General features: G+C 41.1%; 1 protein-coding gene across 5 annotated transcripts in view; it reads right to left on the bottom strand.

The window, feature by feature from the left end:
• Positions 1 to 216: 216 nt before the first annotated feature.
• The window catches only part of Plch1 (phospholipase C eta 1), a 217,072-nt gene continuing 193,353 nt past the window's right edge, over positions 217 to 23,935 (bottom strand). The window contains exons 14-25 of one of the 5 annotated variants that reach the window (XM_036190614.1): positions 23,186 to 23,277; positions 17,871 to 17,968; positions 13,829 to 14,008; positions 13,625 to 13,732; positions 12,775 to 12,899; positions 10,903 to 10,987; positions 8,595 to 8,741; positions 8,214 to 8,293; positions 6,638 to 6,697; positions 5,849 to 6,203; positions 3,816 to 3,838; positions 3,414 to 3,510 (exon numbers count right to left, since the gene is read on the bottom strand). In XM_036190614.1, the coding sequence (XP_036046507.1) occupies positions 3,472 to 3,510; positions 3,816 to 3,838; positions 5,849 to 6,203; positions 6,638 to 6,697; positions 8,214 to 8,293; positions 8,595 to 8,741; positions 10,903 to 10,987; positions 12,775 to 12,899; positions 13,625 to 13,732; positions 13,829 to 14,008; positions 17,871 to 17,968; positions 23,186 to 23,277 (1,392 nt within the window). In that variant the 3' untranslated portion in view covers positions 3,414 to 3,471. Of the gene's footprint in view, positions 3,514 to 3,815; positions 3,844 to 5,848; positions 6,204 to 6,637; positions 6,698 to 8,213; positions 8,294 to 8,594; positions 8,742 to 10,902; positions 10,988 to 12,774; positions 12,900 to 13,624; positions 13,733 to 13,828; positions 14,009 to 17,870; positions 17,969 to 23,185; positions 23,278 to 23,935 lie in introns of all 5 variants that reach the window. The other 4 variants (XM_036190613.1, XM_036190616.1, XM_036190615.1 and 1 more) reach the window with 4 other exon arrangements.

Genomic DNA, 23,935 nt, shown 5'->3' on the forward strand with positions numbered 1-23,935 from the left:
AAGCAAAAAGTGAATATTTCTTCAACATAATGAAAATACCCAGAGACATAAACTGCTGTATCAAACCATTCCTGACACTGAATGTTCGCAATTGTGTGATAAGCACACAGAAAGGAAGCCATATCCAAGCACTCCTGGCCCCACACTCAACAGTTAACACCCAAACTCCAGCTGTGGTTCTGTTTGTTTTTGTTTTATAAATAAAAGCACCAAGTGTTCAAAAATCTGTTTTAATTATATTTTTATGAAGTCCAGGAAGAGCATCAGTGTAATTCATGGTACAAAAAGCAAATGACACCTGAACATGCAATAAAAAATGGATTCACAATGAAAATAATATATGTCAGTACTAAAATAGAGTTACTTGGTCCCTAACGGGAAAAGGTTTCTTTTAATTACCTAGTCACTTGGATTATGAGAAAATACATTTTTTTTTCTTGAAATCTTTGGGGAAGTTTTCTGTTTGCGCTACTCTGAGTTTTAAGTCTAATGTAAATCTCTCTTTTCTTTCATTTTTTTTTTCTTTTTGAAGACAGGATCTTGCACTGTAGGTCTGGTTGCCCGGGACTTTACTATATAGATCAGGCTTGGCCTCAAATTCAGAGATCCATCTGCCTCTGTTGGGATTAAAAGCGTGAACCACCATGGCCAGCTGAAGTTTCTCATTCTGAAAGCTATTATTTTCAATCTTTCACATCAGAGACACTTCAAGACATACTTCAAAAGTATGACAGACAGTTTGGCAACTGGATTCTTGTTACATACAAAGCCATTAGCAAAAATATGTAACAAAATTTATGTAAAACAAACCATTTTGTCCTTATATACAGAGTTCACTTTCTTCCTTAAAGCCTATTCTAAAAGGGATTTGGGGACTGGAGAGATGGTATCCATCTTCATGGAATTCCCACTTTGGGTGGGGTGAGGAAATCATAAAGGGCAAGGTAACTATTTTAAACAACTCTTTTAAACGAATTATAAAGTTGAATCTGTGCCTTTCAATTTAGAAGGAGAATGTAGCTTCAGATACAGAATCCATTTATCTTTGGAGACTCTAGTCTTAATGAGCTCAACGCTCAGTGAGTAAAAAGGACAGCCTTGTGACTGTGACCCAAGGACACAGGAAAGAACATTTTTGTGCAACATGCACACGCTGTGACCCAAACTGCTGAGAAGTTTCACATCGAGGGCATGCACACATTTCACACTGACACAATTTACAACACCTTGTGGGGAAAGAGATCATGGGTTCCTGGGAAATGTCACAGAGTCTATCTACAAATGCTCGAAGAGAGAGAACACAGGAAGTCAGAGAGAGACCAAAATACAAGTTCAAAAACACACTTGAAAATCATTTCAAAGCCAAGGATCATGTTCACTGACAATGGGAAAATTCTAACATCCTATAGAATATCATGTAAACAATGAAAATGCAGCTTTCTATAATTCACAGCCTCAAAAGAAAATAAATTTCCGGTTTATCATCACTGCTTGGCTCCATCTGCAGAACTGAATTATCTGAGCAAAACTGGTCCACATAACCATACCGAAGGGCTGTGCATGCTCCTTCTGGGATGCCTCGGCCCTCCAGGCCACCAGCTTTCATGTTCCTCAGGTAGCTTGCTATGTACGAGCCTGTGGAGTGTCGGTTCACGGCCAGAGCAGGAGCTGAAGGCTTACTTCTGAGGACCACTCCTCCTCTAGTGCTGTGGGTCATAGCTTTTTGCTTGCCAGCTTCCTGCTTCTCCTTGGCGCGAGTGGCAATGTTGCGGACTCTGCTCTGACTTCTTGAGGACAACTTTCTGACTAATGCCCTGGGACACTGATTGGCATCCTGCTTTGAATGGAGCACTTGACAGCTGTCTTCTTGGTCAAAGGACACTAGCTTTCGGAGCTGTTCAGTTAGGGCATCTAAAGGCTCTAAAGACTTTGTCTTCATAGTCACACTCTTGTCTCGAATGCCATTTGTCACAAAACTTCTACTAATACATTGGTATTTGCTTTCAAAGTTGCACGCAATGTCCTCTGATGTTAAGTCCCCCAGACTTTTGGATTTACAAGGACTTGGCAGTTTCAAAGTAACCAAAGGAGCATGTGTTGACTGCGTGGGTGTGGGGGCATGCATATCTGGAGCCCTAGGCTGGTTCATTTTTGCATTTGAACTTGAGAAATTATTATACACAAAGCCAGCACCCTGATAGGTTAAGTGAGAGATACTTTGATTTTTGACACCTTGAATATTGTTGAATATTTCAGGGGCAGAAGGCAGGAGGGTCTCTTTACAGTACCCATTCCTGAAGCCTCTCTGGACCTGCTCCTCCATCTCCTGGCTGTGCTTCAGTTCTAGTGGAGAAACAAGTTGATTCAGACCCTCTCTCCTGTAGTCACAGGTTGTTAGAGACAGGTTTTCAGATTCTGCATCGATTTCCACAAGGCTGCTCTCTACAGAATTTACACAGATAGCAGGGTCTATTACATCTTCCAGGGCCAACTCAGTGGAAAGAGGAGGGCTATTCATCACTTGTCTCTGGTCCTTTCCATGAGTGGGGCTTTTGGGAAACTGGCCAGGAGAAGCATCAGGGGACCCAGGCAAGTTGCCTTCTCTGACTCCTGTCTTGGTTTTATCAGAAGGGTCATTACCTGGTTTTGGTTTATAGAAGGGAGAGCCAGTCATTTTACAAACAACTGTGTCATTTGTAGGTTTGGTGGTCTCTGCACTAGACATCTTGATCAGCTCAGGAGAGGAGCATAAGAAGGAGGCCTTGGGTTTCCCCTGGGAAAAACCATGCTTGAAGGGTGTTTGTAGGCCGACTGTGTTAGGCAAAGGAGCACTTCCTGATGATACATCGGTGCAAAGGAGATGAGAAAATACAGCAAGGTTAGCCCGGTGGTGGCTCTCTTCAAACTGACCAATCAATGCTGAGATGGAACTGCCCGGCTCATTCTCATTTGTTAAAGTAACATCATCAATGAGATTGGAAATGTCAGTGTCCTGAAGAATAGCAGTTGAATGCAACTCAGGGATGTCAGAAGAGAGCGCAGAGACATCGGACAGAGAAAAGGATGTTGCAGCTCGGCCCTTGACCCTACTGCCTTCCAGGTTCTCCATCTCCAGAGCACTTCGAGAGAGAACACTTTCGGACAACACGCTTTTGCCTTCTTCCCCCAAGCCCTCTGTGGGCCCCTTTTGGTTGGTTTTCATCCCAGAGAGATCTTGTGGTCCCTTTGTTCCAGGATCAGGTGCCAAGTGCTGCCTTGGGGAGAGGAATGTTTTGGGACAGTGGGTTTCCTGACAGTCATTTGTCACATTTGGTTTGTTTCTCCCGCCCTTTGGACCTGGTCCTCCGCATTGTTCTGTGATGGATACACTGGCAGTTGAAAGAGTGCTAACTCCTTGGTTGGCATCTTTGTGGAGGAGGGCATTGGAGGAGAAGGAGAACTTTCTGTTGAAATTGGAAAACTGTGGGTCTTTTATAGTTGTCTCGCCCTTTCTTCCGCCATGCTTGTCCTCTGCTAAAGAAAACAAACAGCATTTTAGGTAAAGTGTATCACTTTATGCAGGCCCTCATGACACTCATGTTTGTCTTGACACAGACAAATGGAAAATGTAAATCTGTTTTACATTGTGACAGAATATAATTATGGAATAAGCAGAAGTTTGCAACACAGTGTCTGTGTGATGGATAAAATGGTAAAATATATTTATAGGAACTTCACTGAGCTTCCTTTTGAATGTCTATTACATCAGCTGAGGATGTAATATTCATTGTCCAGAAAATGTCAATGAGTTACTATGCTTTCATGGTGAGGATTACCTTACGCTGCTTCCTAGTCAGATCTGTACTACACAGAAGCATGGCAATAAAAACAGAACAAGACAGCTCTGTTAAACAATGCACTAAGGTACCTGGAAACAAGACACTGTCAGCTTTCAACATCATATATGTATTAGCAACAAGAAAACCACACATGATATCATTTTTTAAAACATTTTGGCAAAATATTTAATGTTATTAAATTAATAATTAATTTCTAACACAGTTGAAATGTACAATATGTGCACAAAACTCTGAATATCTATTGGCTTAAAGTGAAAAGATAACCAGATGACCAGTCATCAATTCCACATCACTACTAACATTTAATATTTTGTTGATAATTTCTTTTTGTTTCAGTGCAAAATTACATTACATTATTTCCCACTTTAAGTCCAAAGTGGTAATATGATGGTAATTAAGGAAAATTGTAAAAACACACAATTCACAGTAACCCGGGATACCTCGTCCTATTTGATATGTGCAGAGGCAATGTTCAATGTTCAATTATTTTTATCTGATAATTTAATTGACTATTAACTCTTTCAAAGTCATGATATGTGTATAAAGAATTTTTTTACTAAAATATTTTCTCCTCACTAAAACTTTAATCATCATATAAAAAAAAATTTAAGCTTCCCAAATTGTAAACAATTAAAATCCCATGATGTCATTTCCTAAACGGACAGTTTTGTAGAGAGACAGACTATTTAGAATTTTCTATTCTGCTTTTTCTCTACTCAATTTTTCCCCCACAATTATCTGGGATCCCTGCAACGATTAGGTATCATTCCATATTTGCTGTAAATTTAACACGATTAATTCTTATATCCTTTCAAATGTAGGAAAAAAACATTGTCTTGTGCTTGCTTCCCAGAGCATCTTCTTGGCTTAGCATCTTCTGCAGTTAGGACTAGTTAGTACAGACTGATATCGGACAGTTCTACTTTGTAAACAGAAAAATGTAATAGGTTTTTAAGATAAATTTAAAGCATGTATGTCCTCTCTTCTCTGACACTACTTGTAGCAAAATTTCAACCATTTTTCCAGTACTCGGTAGACTCCAGGGCCTTGCAAACTGGAAGCCTGTCCCCTTTCTTCTAATAAAATATTCAAGAACTGGCTTTTCTTTATTTCCTGGAAGATCTTACAATAAGAAACAATACAAGCAAAACAGCATTTGTGGGAAAATAAATCACTGGAATTACATTGTTTGGATAAAGACTAATTTTGCTGAAATGTATTACAGTCTACTTGTTTGAGATAATTCCAGACACAGTCAGTGGACACAGTTTTTGAATAGGAAGGGGAGTCACAGACACAAATTCAAGAGCTCTTTGTCACTTTGTGAAGTGGCCATTGCTTGTCATCAGATTGTTCCCATGAGTCCATCATACTCCAAGTTAAGAAAGAAGATGGCTCCTAATTCCTACACTTACAGAGGCTGCATGCAGCCAAGTCAGAGCCATGTCTCCTTCCCTGCCACCATCCAGAGCAGAGAAGTGAGGACATAGGAGGAAAATGCTGCCTCAACCACACCTTAGGGAACAAAAGATTTTCCAAGTGGAGCCAGCAACAAGCTTTCAACAGCATCCTTTCACCATGAACATTTCCAGCCACAAAAAAATAAATAAAAATTTTAAAAAATGTTTTAAATAGTGAAAAGCAATGCAACTGCATTCAATCCTAGAAAAGCCAGGATGGGTCTATCCAACCTTGGGACAATCTAAGAACAAAGCCTCTTTAAACCCCTTGCATTTTGTAGGTTTCCCTTTCCTCTCAGAGACGCATGTGCAAAGCCATCACACCATGCTCCTTCCCTTCCCCACAGATGGAAATGTTAACTTCAAGGCCATAGTAGAGGAGGAAAATAGCTCACTTGTTACTTTCTTACCCAAAGTTTACAATCCTCTTGCATAGAGTTAACATAGAAATTGATTATTTTTCAGAATATTTTAATGGCAAAATGGTAGCCATGTTGTAATGGAAACAAGGGATGAAAATGCAGCTTAGAGAAACTGGAAGCACCTTACCCAGAGAATTTCCTTTTCCATCTGTGTCTTTTGCTGCTTCGGATATGGGCAGCGACAAAGCCCCCAGAAGACTCTTGTCAACAGGCATAGAGACAGGGCGTACTTGCAGACTCCGCGTGGTCCTCCGAAGGACACCATCCTGCTCTCTTGCGGCCTCAGAGACAGAATCTTTTATCTCAACCATTTCTTGGAAACCCATTTTGCTTTTTTTCCTGCCTTTGGCTGGAGCACTGGCTGTACGCCGCAGAATTCTATCTCCAATTGATCGCTTCCGAATATAATGGGAGTTGTTTTCTGAAGAACTGTGCCTGGGATTCTTATTGAAGAGTCCCTTCAGACCTTGGAGCTGTCTATTCTGAGGACAAAGAAAGGACCAACCACACATTAAACACATGTCATCATACGAACAACTTGGGTTTGAAATGGCAGCTCCATGAAGAATGAATGTGAAGTGAAATTTTACAGCCATTGATTGGAGGACGTTCAAAATTAGAAAGCAGCTCACAGTGGGTTCATACAATACCATGCACAGCTCATCAACTTTACTCTGTGAGGAAGGCAGTCTTTCAATTTCATGGCCAACCTTTCCAGAACTTTCCTACCCAGAGATGATAAAATGGTAGAAAAGTTGCCCCAGGTAATAAACTGACAAAACTTTAGCAGCCTTGAAGCAACAAATGTGTGTTTGCAAATGGTAAGCAGAAGATGGAGAGAAAGGAGGAGGCATGCCACCACAGTCATGTCACAAGACTATGCCAGGGAGAATGCAGGGCCATGCTGAGAAACTACCTTTGTAGCTCCTAGAAAGTGTAATATGGTATAACTGGGGTTGAGGATTAGAGGGCTCCACTGCAGGGGAGGAAAAAAAAAAACCACAATTGGGCTCATTCAAGTAGGCGGTGCCAGTCAACATAAAAGATTAGTGTGCCAACCTGTACACACCCTTCCTCCCACTTCTGATAACTTCCCATCTTCTGTTCATTCCTTGTTCAACTCAACACCACCATGTTATGGTATGAGCATCCTAACCCAAACATACATTGAAAATAATAAATGACTCCAAATTGGTCATTTATTCAGGAATGAAACAAAAGTTACATAAAATACTTTATTTGCATTTTATTTCTGGGCTGAATTGTAAACAAATGCTGTGTGCCTCATCTTTCCCCACCACCTTGAGTAAAGTTAGAGACATCGTATAGTTAAACTGGCTTTCTGGTATTGGGCATCATCTTAAAATCATTTATGTATGTTTCCATTTAGGCTAACAGAAAGAGCCCAACAAGCTGAATAAACAGGAATTCAAGATTGAAAGTTTTCACCACCAGCATTTTTCAGAAATAAAAATCCTTTGTTCCCTTCTGCTGACTGATCCAAGGCTCAACCTACAGTCCCACTCAATTTCCAGTTGGATTATGGCCACAGTGACAATGATGTTCGCCAATAGTAAGCTTGTTTACTCCATGGTGGGCGGTTCTCAGAGAATAATAAACCCACTTATGAGGCAGGTACCATTTTCACCTCACATTTACACGTGGAGAGTGAATTCACAGTACTCTGGAGAAACTCCAGGCAACACAGACTGTGGTCACAAGCAGCGTGGGGCAATCCTGGGCACTGTTCCATTCTACATTCCCACCAAGTCACATCTGGTCCTGAAAATCCCTGACAGGGGCCAAGTCTCCAGGACTTGGCATGACCAGAGGAGCACCTGCTGGTGTCCAAACCACTATCCTGTTCCACAGTGAAGGGAGAAAAATCCAGGCAGAACTGGATAGCTCTTTGTGATATTTGGTCTCCCTTCCTCTCTATTTCCCTTTCTCCATCTCCTTCTCCTCCTTTCTTCCCACCTCCTTCTTCTTCCCCCTTTCAATCTAACTCTGTCCCCCACTCTGTTCCTCTCTCCATTTCTTCTGTGGGTAGTTTTAAAGACATTCACACTTTTTTGATTTTCAATTTACAATTGTTCCATATGAATGCATCCTGCCTAGACCTGGCTGGAATCATAGCTAGATTAGCACAGGCTATTCATCAAACCTTTGAGATACAATTCCTACTGTAAAAAATGGGTCATTTTTAGAATTACAATAAAATGCGAATTTTAATGGTCTTCATTATTTTCATAAAATAATTGCCTGAAAGTATGATAGTCTTCTCAATTCCATTAAACCCAGAGAGAACCTCTGGGAGGAAGGAATGAGCACACCCCCTGAGTAGAGGTGGACAGGGACAGGGCAGGAACATTGCCTGACCTTGCTGTGCTCCCCACAGACACCCACAAAAGAACACTTAATCAAATGTACACTCCTTTAATGAAATCAGTAACTTTCTTGAGGTTACACTACAGTTTTATTATCTTTCTCACCTTTCCAAAGATCTCATTGATTGTAATGTGAACAAAGATGGATGCTTCTGTGAGTCCTTCCAAGTAGACATGCCGGTAGCCTACAGAAGCAAAGAGGATTGGTTCTTTCAGTCGAATTTGGCTTTCCAGAGGGTACCAGAGAATTAGGTATCTGTCTTATTTATCATTCTCACATTTTACATCACATCTAACATATACCATGATTTACATAATGAATTTGACAAATATCCTGTGGGCCCCACGTCATGTATTAAACCTTCCGAAGAAAAACCATTAAGCCAGCATATAATGGACCCTATATACTTCTCTTTCACAGTAGAAAACAAACAAAAACAAAAAAGGAATAGCCAATCCAGAGAGGAAACGCCAGCTCACACCTACCAGGTACTAGGCTGCTGAAGGTCACGGTCCTTTGTCCCACAAAGTCTCTTCCAATTGGATCATGATCCCACACAAGGAACCGAACTAAAGCTATTTCTGGCATGTGGACTGTAAATGTTAGAGTTTCTTCCCATACAGGGTTAAACCCTTAGAGAAACAGGGAAAAGAAAAATCAGAAAAAGCAAAGGGCTTGGCTGGAAATGATTTAGTAGCAATGTCTGTAGAGCAGACAGTGAAAATTGCTTGTAATGGTTATTAAACTCATGAAAATGCCCGAGCCTCTCCAGGATGCCCTGCTGAAGGAAAGCCTCCGAGTTTACTCCACTGTCAGAAAATAATTGGTAAGAAAATTGCCTGTAAATTATCACATCACATCACTTCTATTAATCTCTGATGCCCATTGTATCAGGAAGCTTCTTAATCATCACTAAAAAACTTCAATAAGCTTAAAAATTATAGTAGTATTCTAAGAGTATTTTAGCAGAAACATTACAGAAAGTTACTCCCATATTTCTCATCTACCAAAGCTTTTCCCGCTGGAGTAACTAACCACCAAGAACTATTTTATATGGTGCTTTGTAGCTTTCGGTTTTATCATGTACAACAGTCCTATTTAATTCCTAGAGAAACCCTGTAAGAGTAGCAGGGCAGGGACTTGTGGATCCCCTTTGTTTTGTGTTTTTTTTTTTTTTTTTTTTTTTTTTTGAGACAGTGTTTCATACAGTAGTCCAGGTTGGCTTGGAACTCATGTTCCTCTGTCTTCACCTTCCATGTGCTGGGACTACAGATATGTGCCACCACACCCCGCTTGTTTTGGTCTAAGTAAGGAAAATGTACATGCATTGTCAAGTTTCAAACTACAACTTTTTCAAATTTATACAAGTAACACATGCTTATACTTTTGAAAGTCCAAAATATTTGTTACTCATTATATAGCTTATAGAATTGCTGTTCACAGAAATGTGTTGAAGTTCCTACCGTGAGCAAGAGACCAAACTAGACTGTACACTGCACATTCTTAGTGGCTTCTCATGAAGCAAGAACTTACTCTATTTCTCTATGCATTGAACATGAAAAAGAAAGCATTTGCCTTGGTTCAAATACTGCAATAGTATGCATGTGGTTTGTTCCCTAATAATTTCCACTTTGCCCTGTAAAAAGCCTCAAGCTCATTAAATAATGAGAGGCTAAAAATCAGGGAGTCCCTGCAGTGGACAAAAGAGATTATCTTTTTTGTTGACTGTGTCATGACCCCTCAGTTACATCTGCAACTAAGAAAAGAAGGAATAATTTCCTGAGCCCTGAGAAAATCCAACATAAGAAGGGCTTTAAGAATGTTATTTCCTCATGGGTTCACTTTACTTTTGAACAACTAACATTCCTACAAAGGGGATCCCTGAGAACTGCTGATTTCTCAAATGTTTTCATAACCATGATTTCAAATCATTTTAGGATATTAATTAATATAAATTAAGAAAACATGTATGAAATAATACTTGTCAAACATAGAAGAGGCAAATATAATTTTATAAGATTATTCAGAAAAATATGCTAGACTTGGGTAAAGGTAATGCCTTCTTGCCACTATTGAAATGCTGGCTACTCACCATATTTCAGAAATGAATGGGCCAGAGAATTCTGGCCCAATCTTTAGATACTTCCATGTTACAAACAAATAACAACAAAGGCCAAGAGAAACTGACTAAACACATCGGCCTCAGGAATGAAAGTTTCAAGGAGACTCATTTATGAGAACACACGAATCACATTATAAGCAACAAACATACTAGGAAGTATTTTCCTGGGTGAGTTTGGAGTCCGGGTCTTTAAGATGACACTCATGCTTTTCAATAGAAAGGCCAAGCAAGAGTCCTAGGGGTCTTGATTATAATAACTTCATCAAAATGTACCATGAACCCATCCCAGTTCTCCAGGTAGTTAACCAAACCTTCTTTCCTTGGTTGCAGAAGTAACTGGGGGTTCATGACAGAGTCAACATAAAGGATAATCTCGTTTGTTCACTGGGGGACTCTGATTTTCAGCCTGTCATCATTTAAGGAGCATGAGGCATGTTATAGGACACAGTGGTCAACCCCTCCTGAATGTATGTGTTTGATAGAACTTACTGTCCTTTTTCAGAAAGGAATCAGAAGCTTAGCGAGTGGTTGGATTTTATCAGTGTGTTGAACACACATGCAGATGGCAGTTGCAGATCTCAACCATCCTGCTCTTCTAAACAGGAGACTTTTCCTAGTTGGTGCAGACTGCAGAGCACCTCCTCAGGAGTGCACACTGACCACCATCTTACCATTGTCATCCACCACACGAGTCTGATCCTTGCAACAGTCTACTGGCAGTCCAATAATTTCAACTTCAACAAAGGGGTCAATGATCTGTAGAAAAGGGAGGAAGTATTAGTGCCAGTGTCACATGCACACAAGTGTTAATGATTCTGAGAATAAATTAGCCAAGTGTTCACATTTCAATAACCTTGATTTTACTACATGCTTACTCAAAGAATTATAGAACCAGGTACAGCATTTTTAGATATATGAATTAAGAGTGGAACTAAAACATTAAATTCTTCTACACAAGCTTTTACTCAAAGAACCTAACAATTTCAGTTCAGAATACATACCCCATGCACATAATCTCAGAGAAATTGCAATCTTATGGTCAAACACTGGAAGCAACTTAAAGGTCTACCATGAGTAAGATGGCTACATTGTTCCAATGTCATAAAATCAAAATAAAAAAAAACCTGGAGAATTATTTTGAATCACAGAAGACTGAAGAAAAATGGCAATAAAAAGTTGTTGCACATGATTCAACTGAAAAATAAAAGAAGATAGACAATTTGAGGATAACCTGAAGGGCTTAAATACAAGTACTATATTAGATAATATTGTATTTTGTTGTAGTTTTATAAGAGAATGCCTTTGTTCTTAATCAACAAGTAGTGAGATAGTCACAAATGACTGCCAAGGAAAGCAAACATGTAACCCCCAACATACATACTTAAAAAATATGTATACATGAGGGAACAGCACAGCATGTGTTATAAAATTTAATAATTGAATTAGTGAATTGAAGAGACCCATTGGACTATTCCTGCAACTTTTCTGGAGCTAAAGACTTCTCAAAATGAAAAGCTTAAGAGACACAAGAAATTCCTTTCTTCAGACATAAAGAAATAAGCACAAACTTTCTGATTATACCAATTAACTAGTCCTGCTGTTGAACGCAGAGCAGAAGGTAAACACAAGAAAGGAAAACAGAGCGATGAGTCCATTGGAGAAAGCTGCAGCAGACATGGAGGTGATGGCCCTGGCTGATGTGTTCCTTTCTCTAACTGGGCAATGTGCTATCTGTTAATAAGTACAGAGATTGGAAAGAGCCATTATGAAGAGTGGGATAAGCCTAGGGAGGTGAAGTGTGTGTGTGTGTGTGTGTGTGTGTGTGTGTGTGTAGCACTACACTACATACAGGTCAGATAAAGTTTGACACAAAGTATTCACAGTGGTATGAACATGCAGAGCTGTGTGGTCCCACCCACAAGGTCAGGGATGATAGTTGAGAAGGTGAAAGTGCCGAGAGCCTGCAGCGATGGGCAGCCCTGAGAGGAGGACATGGAAACAGTGTGACTGGCCAGTGGGGAGAAAATAAAAGGCTGCTGTATTCTGCAATAGAAGGACAGCAGCTGGTGACAGCAGTCTACATGTGGCCACAAAACAAAAGGCCAAGGAGCAGGCAGCAGTGAAGAAGGTTGCTAGACATGTGCGATTTAGAAGCTAAATACATACTTTGGGTCATGTTTCTGCCAATAAAGAACTCAGCCTTTGTTCTTTACATCCAGACTGCCAGCATCAGTCTTGAACTGTGAACTAATATCATGCCTTCAAGCCTCCAAAGCAGGTGATAATACAGCCCTGCAGGAACTCTGTGTGACTGACTGAAAACCAGCTCATGCCTGGTAAGTGGAAGTCAAGACTTATTTAGGAACACAGACACACATCTATACCCACCCACAAGCATACATAGACATACACACACACAGACACACTCATATACAAACCTCTGTATCCCCCAACACACATACCCCTAAAGACACTGAGATGACTGCTTAAACGCAATAAAATAATCCCATACTTAACTAATTAGGCAGTCAGATGTAACTTACCTCGCCTCGGTCTCCGAACATAGAGTCAGGGGGTTTTGGAAGTTGCTGTCCACTGATGACTTTCAAGATGAGCTGTTTTTTGGGGTTGGCAGGAAGTGGATCACCAGAAAAAGGGTTGAAAGTACCTAGGCCAAGTAAAGTAGAGATCAGTAGCATAGGAACACACAGACACAGAAACACACAGACACACAAACACACAGACACACAGACACACACACACACACACACACACACATACACACATACACACACACACACACACACACACACAGTCTGTCAAACAAACAACAGTGTCATTTATCACAGTGTTTGCTAGAACTAAGAAATTATCCTGTGACCAACAATGTGACTTTCAGGAGAAGCAGCAGCAGGCACTTCCATAGCTGTGTGTTCATTACATTCTTTCCAAAAGCCAGGGGATGGGATCCTTTAAAGCAATGTCTACAGCGCAACCATGACATGGATGGACAATCTATTTGAATGCCTGTAGCATCTCAAGAAGGGCAGTTGTGCCAGAATTCAATCATTTTCTAAGCTATCTTGGGTCTAGAACAAATACAGGGAACAGAGAGAAAATCTGAAATTAAGTGGAGAACAGAAACTCTGTTGTCTAACTTCTACAAATCCCGTTCAGTGGGTAACACACTTGCTGTGAAGCCTAGAGACTTGAGCCTGGTCCTTGGCGCCCACGATGGTGGGAGGAGAGAACAAACTCCACAAAGTTGCCCTCTGACCTCCACTAACATACAAATAAACACACATGCCCACGTTAATAACAACAATCCATTCAAAAATTCTAAATAGCAGAGTATCACCTGCCTTCAGAGACAGCTGTGAACCTGGCGCTTACCTTTGCACATCTGCTGGGGCTTGAGAATGTAGCCGCAGTTGCCATTTGCCTTGAATTTTGCCCGATTTAACTGCATCATTCGTCCTTCAGACTGGTAGTTCAGAGCCACTGTGAACATTGAAAGTTTGAGAGGATTAGAAACAACTCACAGTTGGCAAGGCAGAGAGGGGATGCAGAGGACCACTCCTCTCAGGCCACACCCACCTAGCTGGCAGCCTGCATTCCAATAGGGCAGAGGGTTGAAGTTGCTGGAGTCAATGCGGTAGGCGGAGGGGTAAATCCTTGTGAGCTGTTTTTGGTTGTAGATCATGAATTGCTCTGACTTCTGCTGAACCACTTGATGCGCTCTTGTTTCACTGAAGGACAGCACATTCCCTGTGGTCCCTAGCAAAGAAACAGGGAAAGTGATAGACGCACCAAAGCCAACACTCTCATAAAAGACCGGATAACGCCAGAGCCCACCCACAGCCCACAGCAGAAGTGGATCCAACCTGTTCAATGAATGACTTTAGACATATCAAATCCACCAAAGACCTTTCACACATTAAAGGTTCACCCCAGAATCAGAATGGGTTCAGAGTGACCCACCCCACTCTGTGGCAAGTTATATGTAGAACCACCAAAAGAAAGTGTCAGGAAAAGCAAAACTCAGGGACACTCTGGTTGGTGGCAGCTCATGTGTGCTATCTGAACCCTCCTCAGAAGAGGACCCACTGTAATTGACTGAGACTCAGCTGCTTATCAGAACAAGATGTTAAAGTATCTTTATCCATCATGTTAGAGACAGAGAAAGGTTTGAGTCAAACATAAACAGGTATGAACAAAGTTGTAGACAAAATTGGCCGTTTAACAAGCCACAATGTCAGCAACTTCTGACCAAAAAAGGACCCATTTAAGACTCCATTCTTAGGACTCTGTTGCCAATGCAAAGCCAAAAAAGAACCTCATTTGCTAAGGTGCCCCCATTGTGGGGTCCCATATTCTCCCAGAATCCAGTTGTTTCATTGATTCATGTCTGGTCAGCAAGAAGAGGCAGGAAGGAAAACTATTTTGTAGGTTCATGACATAAGCTGTATCTTTGGCAAAGACGCAGGTGACAATGAATGGATAAAACCTCATATACAACTTACTCCTGACACCAGGGAGACAAACATTGAAGATGCTCATTTAAAATGCACATGTAGGGCTGGGGAGATGGCGCTGTGATTGGGCACTTGCCATATAACTGTGAGGACCAGAGTTCAGATACCCAGAACACACATAAATGTCCAGTGGCTATGGTGTCCTGCCTGGAATTCATCCTTGGGAAGGTGAAGACAATGGAGCTCCACAGCATGCTAGCTAACCATACTGGTGAGCTCTGGGTTTGATGGAGAGAACCCACTCAGTGAACAAGGTGGAAGAGCAAAGGAGGATGGTTTCCAACATAAACCTCAGGCCTTGGGACTCCATATGCATGCCCACTCTCACACGTGCTGCATACACAGACATGTACATACATACAAGCAACATATAGGCCTGAAAATGTAAAAAGTAAAAAGCACATGTGAAATACATATACTAGTGAATAATATACAGTGTCCGAGAAAATGAAGGAAAAAATGCCACTTTGGAAAAAAAAAGAGTTTTGAAGGTGATTTGATTGCTCATGGAGTCAATAAAAATCTGTGTGAAGAGGGGCACAAGATAGGTAGTGCCCATGAAGTAATGCCAGCAACTCTGGAGGCCAAGAGGAAGATTCCAAGTTGAAGGGTTGCCTGCACTAGCAAGTGACTTCAATGCCATCTCAGGCAATTTAGACACTGTCCCAAAATCAACATAAGAAATGATGTATGGCTATAACTTAGTTGTAAAGTATAAAAATGGAGAGAGGTGGAAATGCATGGTGCCTGAACCTGGGTTTCTGATTGGACAACAAAATGTTGTCAATGTAGAATCTACAGATGTGAGGGTCATGTGGAATAAAACTTTAAACATTCCCCATTTTGTCTCTATCCATCTCCTGAGCCATCATCACAGTGCCAGAGCTGTTAGCCACATTTACCAAGCCTCACATTCTGGAACCAATTACTCCTTTGTCTACTGGGCCTGCTGCAGAGGGCCAGCCTGAAAAAAGAGCAGGCTTGCCCAGAGTCTCGTTCTCACCAGACTCTGACAAGATGAGAGTCTAAATCCATGGAAAACAAGAATGGAATGCAGTTGCAGTGCTCAGACCAGAGCTGTCTGGCTTTGCTTGTTGGCAATGTGGTCTGCCAGGGTACCTGTTGTCCTGGGGGCTATACTCCCATGGGTAGGAAAAGTTGGCAACTGAGTCAATGACATTCCATAGCTGGAACCTGAACTAGTCAGGGCTCAGGAGGAAGAGATGGGAGGACTATAGCTTTTAACCCAGTGATTTCTCTAGCATTGGGGCCTGTTCTCTGAAAACAATTACTACTATATATTATGGACAGAATACATGAACAGAGTTTATGCATCTCAACAAAATTAAAATTGAATGTATGTGCAGATTCTGATGGATAATGCTTTGAATAGAGCAGGAGAAAATATACTTATTGACAAACCGAGTTCATATGGAGCATCACTGTAATCAATACCTGAGTTATTTTTTCTGATTCTCTACATAAACAGGCTCACCAGGGTATCGTTAAGATGACTTTGCTTACTAAGTTCACATTAATTAGTATTCTACTGGAATTGAGTTGTTTTGCAGAAAGATAAGCAACGTACTCATTAAGTACTGTTCATTTTGTGTCTTTTTAAAAAATTAAAGACAAACCAGATGGAATTTAAGAGGTAAACGATACTCAAAATTATTTTCCCAAAGCTACTAGGCTTGTGATTTCCAAAGGTATTATTAATAAACATGTTCATTCTGTAAACCAGCTATACATTCAGCTCCATTCAGCTCATCCCTGGGTTAATCTGTGAGCCATGGCAGTCATTATAAGAAAGCATTGCTTGCTAGTTGAGAGTCTTGAGGTTTCTCTTTTCTCACAGATAGTGTTCATTTAAATTTTGCATAACTGCCATTGTTTCAAGAGGAAATCCAAACCCAGGTAGAAGAAAAATCATCTTTCAATGGATACAGAAAATGTACTTGTGAATTATGGCCAAGAAAAAAGAACCGAGTGAAGAGTCCGAGGCCTGTGAGGACAAGAACCTTGTCCCGCACTGCTGTCTTTGTGCTGAGACCACTGAGAAAATGAATGTTCTGGTCGCCATTTCACTCCTCAAAAATTAAAATGATTGAAGCACTACAGGTCTATTGTATCTCAGTAAACATTTGGTGACTGGGAATACCACAGGACTGTTGTATCTCTGTAAACATTTGGTGACGAGAGCACCACAGGTCTACTGCTCCTCAATAAACACTGGTGACGGGAGCACCACAGGTCTACTGCTCCTCAATAAACATTGGTGACAGAATGAAACAGGACACAAGGAGGGAAAGAACAACTAGGAGACTCAAAGATGAGGACAGCTGTGACTGGACCCTCCTAGCTTGATACAGTAGAAAGCACTGAGACAGGGCTGGAGAGATGTCTCTGAGTTAAGAACACTCTGAGGACCTAGGTGGTTCCCAGCACCCACAGTTGTCTGTAACTCTAGTTCCAGGGGATCTAACACTGACTCCTGGCCTCCACAGGCACCAACCATGCATGTGGTGCACATACATACATGTAGGCAAGATACTCATATACACACAATAAATATATCCTTTTTAAAAAGTAAAGAACAAAGGAAAAATTCATGAGAACCAGTGACGCTGAAATATGTCTACTCTTTTTGTTAAAATTTCAGTCAGTGAAATAAACTACTTTATTCGAAGTCAAAATGTTTAATGAGAAAATGTGGTCTCTACAGGATATTATTATAGCTAATTAATTCACTCCTTCTGGTCATTCACACTTGAAATGGCCGTCTGTGACCTGGTCATGAAGGTAGGTCAGGTCTCCACAGTTCGAGTCCTGGAGTGAGACCTGACATTGTCATTGTCATAATAATAAAAGCCTTCTCCACCCTGTAGGAAACTTCTCTGACCTCCAGGCAATCAGGCACCTACCAATAATTAACACAGCCCGTATATGAGCTCACAATCCCATTAGCTATCATTTTCCTGACAAATGAGATTCCATACAGTCACAGACATGTGTCAGAGCGATCTGATCAGTGACAACCTTAACAAGCAATGACAAAGAAAAGTCAAGAGTGTTGGGACAAATGAGAAATTCTTGGGCCTTACCATCATCCACAATATCCTGGGCTGCCACGGAGTTTGTGTACACCACCAGGTCCGAGAGCTCTCTGCACAGTTTCATGGTTCTCCTTCGGCGGCCCAGCCTGCAGAGTACACACTCAAGTGAATGATTCTAGAGCTGGAAGGGTTGGGGGCCTCTGGTTGCATCACCTTCCCTGGGACTTGATGGAGCCGGAACTGGACCCCAGGTCTGACTCCCCATTCAGTCCTTCTGTAGTGTCTACACATCCCACCCCCTTAGTTATACTCAGGCTCTGCAGGGAATCCGCCTTGGTGAGTTCTCTTGTGAAACTGCTGCCCAGCTGGGGGCAATCACAGGAAACAGAGTTAGGATAAATAAGTACAGAAATGTGGGCCATAAAACCCAAAGGCCTAAAAAAAAAAATGAACCAAAAATTTCACAGTGATTTTCCTTTAGAAACACAATTACAAGTATTTTGGATATTCTTTAAATGACTATACATTGTATTATGTGAAATTTAGTTTTCCTAGGTATCCTCTAAGTTTTCTCCCTACAAAATATTCTTAGAATACTGACTATAGCCTTACATATTTAACCACTACTCTTCACCACAGTAAAATCTCCACATGCCACCTCACTGCTGACACACACACACACACACACACACTCACTCACTCACTCACTCACACACACACACACACACACTTCTCCTCTAGAGAACAGTTAACTAGGGCTGGAGAGATGGCTCAGCCGTTAAAGGCTAGGCTCACAACCAAAAATATAAGAGAACAATTAACTATCAAACACTTCAATGCTCATCAACACCATTCCAATGGCCAATACACCCACAAGATAATGGTCAATCAACATCATTAGTCAAGAGCAAAGTGAAAATAGGCAAGAAGGCACCATGTCTCTTCTGTTAGAATAGCTATAACTAAAAAGGTAGGTGAGTGAGGATAAGAAGAAACTCAGACACAATCAGGGAATATAAATGGTGCAGTTCCCCTGGGAAATGGTTCCACAGTTGGTCAAAGAGTTACATTGTTACCTAGCAATTCTACATCCAGGTAAAATACTGCATCTGAATACGCATGACAATACTTTTTAACAACCAACAAAGTCAAAGCTACTAAAACATTCTCCAACTACTGAATGAATACATAAAATGCAGTATATTCATATGGCGAGTGGTTAAGCAACAAGATTGGACAGAGCACATGTATGCCGCAATGTGAGTGAATCTTGTAAACACAAAACTATGCCTGGTCGGAGCTCCTTCTGAGTTTCAAAAGATACTTATTTTATTTTTTGAGATTATAACACAATATCTTCATTTCTCCCTTCTATTTCCCCACTGTAAATCCTCTCATATATGCCTAAATTCTCTTTAAAATTCATGGTGATTTTTTTCATGAATTGTTATTACATACATATACGCATATGTATATAATATATATTCCTAAATACATAAATGCAATCTTCTCAGCACATATAACGTTATTTATTTGTATGTTTTCAGGGATGACCATTGGAAAACTCAGAAGATCAGACCAGGCACAGTGGTACACACCTGTAATCTCAACAATGGACAGATAAGAGCAGAGAGATTACATGTTGAGGCTAGTTTGGGCTACCCAAAGTCTCTGCCCAAGAAAATCACTGCTGCTATCATCTCAACTGACAATAAGTGAATGCATAAATAAATGTGCTGATATATTAAAAAAAAAGAAAACACAAAACTGAATGAAAGAAACCAGGTAGTTTTAAAAGGTCAAATATTGTCAAGAAAAAGTCTACCCCGAGACAGAAAGGAGAGGAGAGCAGACTGACTACTGAGGGGTAGAGATTTTTTTCCCTTGAGATGATGAAAAGGTTTGAGAACTGGATATTAAAGATAAAAACTGAACAAACCAATGTCAGATCATGCTTAAAACTCACAAGCAAAATTCCCAAGACAGTCAGCAGCATGGAGACATTCTACATAAAATTAGCTCTTTATATTGCTCATACCAATAGCGAATTGGGTTAGTGAAGTTCCAAGGTGACCGTCTGGGATGCTTAGGCTCTCACAGGTACTAGGGGAGAATCTCTGACTCAAGAGCAGCATGTAACCTTATTTCATGTAATACCCGTGATGACATTTCATTGGAATGCAGGAAGAATACGGTGGCTTTTCAAATGCTATTCCTTCCCTAACTGTGCAGAGGACACTTTGATTTAGAAACAGTAAAATTCTTCTGAAAGGTGTTCCTATCTCTCCTGTATCTTTTACTGTAATTAATATTCAACTTTTCTGCACATTTCTCCTCTGCCCTCACTAATGAGCATTTGATGCATATGCATCCCATTAGGGCTCAAATATAAAGCCTACCTGAGCACTAATGGTAAATTCCTATAAGACCTCTATGGCTTTTATTTCTCTGTTCAGTAAAGAGACAAAGTTGTTTTTCTTAGGGTCCTCTTTTCTAGGTAGCCTCCCTGGAGTTGTATGTTGCAGTCTGGTTATCCTTTGCTTTACATCTAGTATCTACTTATGAGTGAATACATACCTGTTTGTCTTTCTGAGTCTGGGTTACCTCACTCGGGATGATATTTTCTAGTTCCATCCATTTGCCTGCAAACCTCATGATGTCATTGTTTTCCTCTACTGAGTAGTATTTCATTGTGTATATGTACCATATTTTATTTATCCATTCTTCAGTCAGACACAGGGATCGCCCAGGGACAGAGAAATGGATGAGATCTACATGAGCAAACCAGGGGTGAGGGGTGTGGGTAATGGAGGGCAAGGGTTGGGGGGAAAGAGAGCTTAGGGGAGCAGGAGGTCCCAGCTGGATCAGGAACAAAGTGGGAGAACAAGGAAAGAGATACCATGATAAATGAAGACCCCATGGGAATAGGAAGAAGCAGAGTGCTAGAGAGATCCCCAGAAATCCACAAAGATACCTCCACTACTGTAGACTAGTGGTAATGGTTGAGAGAGTGCCTGAGCTGACCTACTCTGGTGATCGGATGGCCGAACACCCTAACTGTCATGATAGAACTCTCATCCAGTGACTGGTGGAAGCAGATGCAGAGATCCACAGCCAAACCCAAGGTGGAGCTCCAGAAGTCTAATAGGCCAGAGAGAGGAAGGATTATATGAGCAAGAGATATTGAGACCATGATTGAAGAAAGCACAAAGACAAATAGCTAAACTAGCGGAAACACATGAACTGTGAACCAATAACTGAGGAGCCCCCATGGAACTGGACCAGGCCCTCTGGATAAGTGAGACAGTTGATGAGTTTGAACTGTTTAGGAGGCCCCCTGGCAATGGGACCAGACCTGTCCTTGGTGCATGAGTTGGTTTTTTGGAACCTAGGGCCTATGCTGAGACACTTTGCTCAGCCTTGGTGCAGGGAGGAGGGGACTGGACCTGCCTTGACTGAATCTACCAGTCTGGGCTGACTCTCCAGGAGGAGATACCATGATAAATGAAGACCCCATGGGAATAGGAAGAAGCAGAGTGCTAGAGAGGTCCCCAGAAATCCACAAAGATACCTCCACTGTAGACTAGTTGCAATGGTTGAGAGAGTGCCTTGGAGGAGGTGGGAATGAGGGGTGAATGGGGGGGGGGGAGACAGGGGGAGTGGGAGGAGGGAGGACAGGGGAATCTGTGGCTGATATGTAAAATTTAATTAATTATAAAATAAAAATATAAATAGATAGATAGATAGACAGACAGACAGATAGACAGACAAAGTTGTGTGTGTGTCCCCACTTACACCTATCTACCTACTCACAATATGATTTATGTTCCTATGGGACTGCCAGGAAGTCCCGACCACGGCATGGGTCACAATTGGGTTCTGAAAACAGTCATTGTGAATACTATTGGCAACAGCTTAAAGAGGGGGAGCAGAAAACTTTCCATATCTAGTTCCCTCCTCTATTTTCAGATCATGTGTTTACTCTATCCCTTCTTTTTTGGCCTCCCCACCCCCAATCTCTGGAATCCTTTCTTGCTTCTTGGCCTCTCCAGGTATCACCACAATTTGAACACAGAAATCTGAAAAACTGCAGGGAGGATCTGTGTATGAGAAAGAACACATCGTGTTTGTCTTTCTGGGTCTAGGGTACCTCGCTCACTGTAATATTTCCAGCTACATCTATTTTCCTATAAATTTCATAATTTCACATTTGTACGGTGTTAAATTGGACTCTGTGTTGTCTAAGCACCGCATTTTCATTAACCATTCACGGGCTGGCAGACACGTGAGCTGCCTCACTTTCCTAGCTATTGTGGAGAGAGCGGCAGTGAACATGGAAATGCAGGCATCTCTATGACAGACTACATGGAGTCCGTTGGATATATGCCCAGGAGTGTGGCCAAGTCCTATGCAAGTTCTACTGCTAGTTTTCTGGGACATTCCATACTGCTTTCCATTGTGGCTGTACCAGTTTATGATCCCACCAACAGCGAATAAAGATCCCTTTCCTCTCATCCTCACCGTCATTTTGTCATTTGTTTTCTTGATAATAGAAAACAAATTCTGACTGGGGTGAGATGGATCTCAAAACATGAAAGTGTTTGAATTTGCATCTCCCTGGTAACTAGCGATGTGGAACACTAGTGTTTATTAGTCATTTATATTATGAGGGTCTACCACTCCCTGAGGAGCAACTGGCAGTTAAATGGTTCTGGGAGTATAAACTTCATTCAGTGGTGTAGCTACTGATAAGTGTCCCAAGCTTCAGCAAGTGACCCCATACTCATACTCATGTCAAGAACCCTAATTCATCTTGGTGGGTCCAAAGAAAGACATGAAAGTAGGAGGAGGCCACACTGGGAAGAAGTGGGTCAGCAGGAGAGGGAAAGGAATGAGAGGGGGTAACAATGGGTAGATATGACCATAATGCACTGTATATGTGTAAATTCGCCAAAAATAATAAAAGGGGAGCTAATATTTTTGAGCATTTCTTTAATGGAGTTGGGAACTACCATGCTAATATGAAATTCCTTTAATCCTTTCATGTCCCTAAGAGATGGAGAGCTTAGCTTGCTCAGTATGGAAGATGCTTGGTGGATAAGTAATCCTGTCCTTCAAGCCCTCTACCAGTCCTACATCTGCACAGCCCTCTCCTTCTTTGAAGATACCTTTCACATGACAACTATTACCATTAGCATGGGTTCAGTACCTCACTGATGCCATGTTCTCTCCACACAGTATCTCTATCTTGATCTTCACATTTTACTCCAACACCTTACCTTGTGATCCCTCCCATTCTCTAGACATCATAGGATGGAGAGGCCATGGGAGTCTGAGCAATAAGCATGAAGATGCTTTCCTACCTGTACAGCTGGCCTCCCTCCTTGCCAGGATTCTGAAATATATCTTCCTCATCATCAGTACTATAGGACTTAGAACGTGATTTTGTAGTTTTCTGTTGGAAAAAAAAAATCACTGTAAACTTACTAATTCACCACATTAGGCACATTCACAACATAAAGAGATTGGACTTGATTTTAACACACACACACACACACACACACACACACACACACACACACTCACAGTCACACACACTCACATACACACTCACACACATACACACACTCAGACACTCACACACACATACACACACACTCACACACACACTCACACTCACACAGGTGTGCATGCATGTGCAGGCATGACCAATAGCAATCATATTACACCAGCAATGCAAAACTTAAGAGTTTCATGCCCAAAAGCCAGTTTCTAAGCCACAGAAAACTGACATCTTAGAAAAACTATATTAGTTATATACTTTGAAAGTGTCCACAAGAGAGGGCCAAAATTAAAGAATCTATTTAAATAATGATAAGGAAAAATATCCTTTTGTATAGAAGCTTACTATTGATAAGTGATCAAAGGCAACTTTGGTTCTCAAAAAGGGTATGTATTAAGTAAAAAATAGAATGACTGTTATTCTACCTCAGATCAGCACATACTCAAATAGTTATGTAAATCAAAAAGGCTCTTTTGAGTTTTTTACCCATTTTTACATTCTAGGAGTAAAATAAAAATTGCTACTCATAGGAATGAGCTGAAAGTCTCCA

The sequence above is a fragment of the Onychomys torridus genome, chromosome 6 (assembly GCF_903995425.1).
Source record: "Onychomys torridus chromosome 6, mOncTor1.1, whole genome shotgun sequence".
In the NCBI taxonomy this organism is placed as follows: Eukaryota; Metazoa; Chordata; class Mammalia; order Rodentia; family Cricetidae; genus Onychomys; species Onychomys torridus.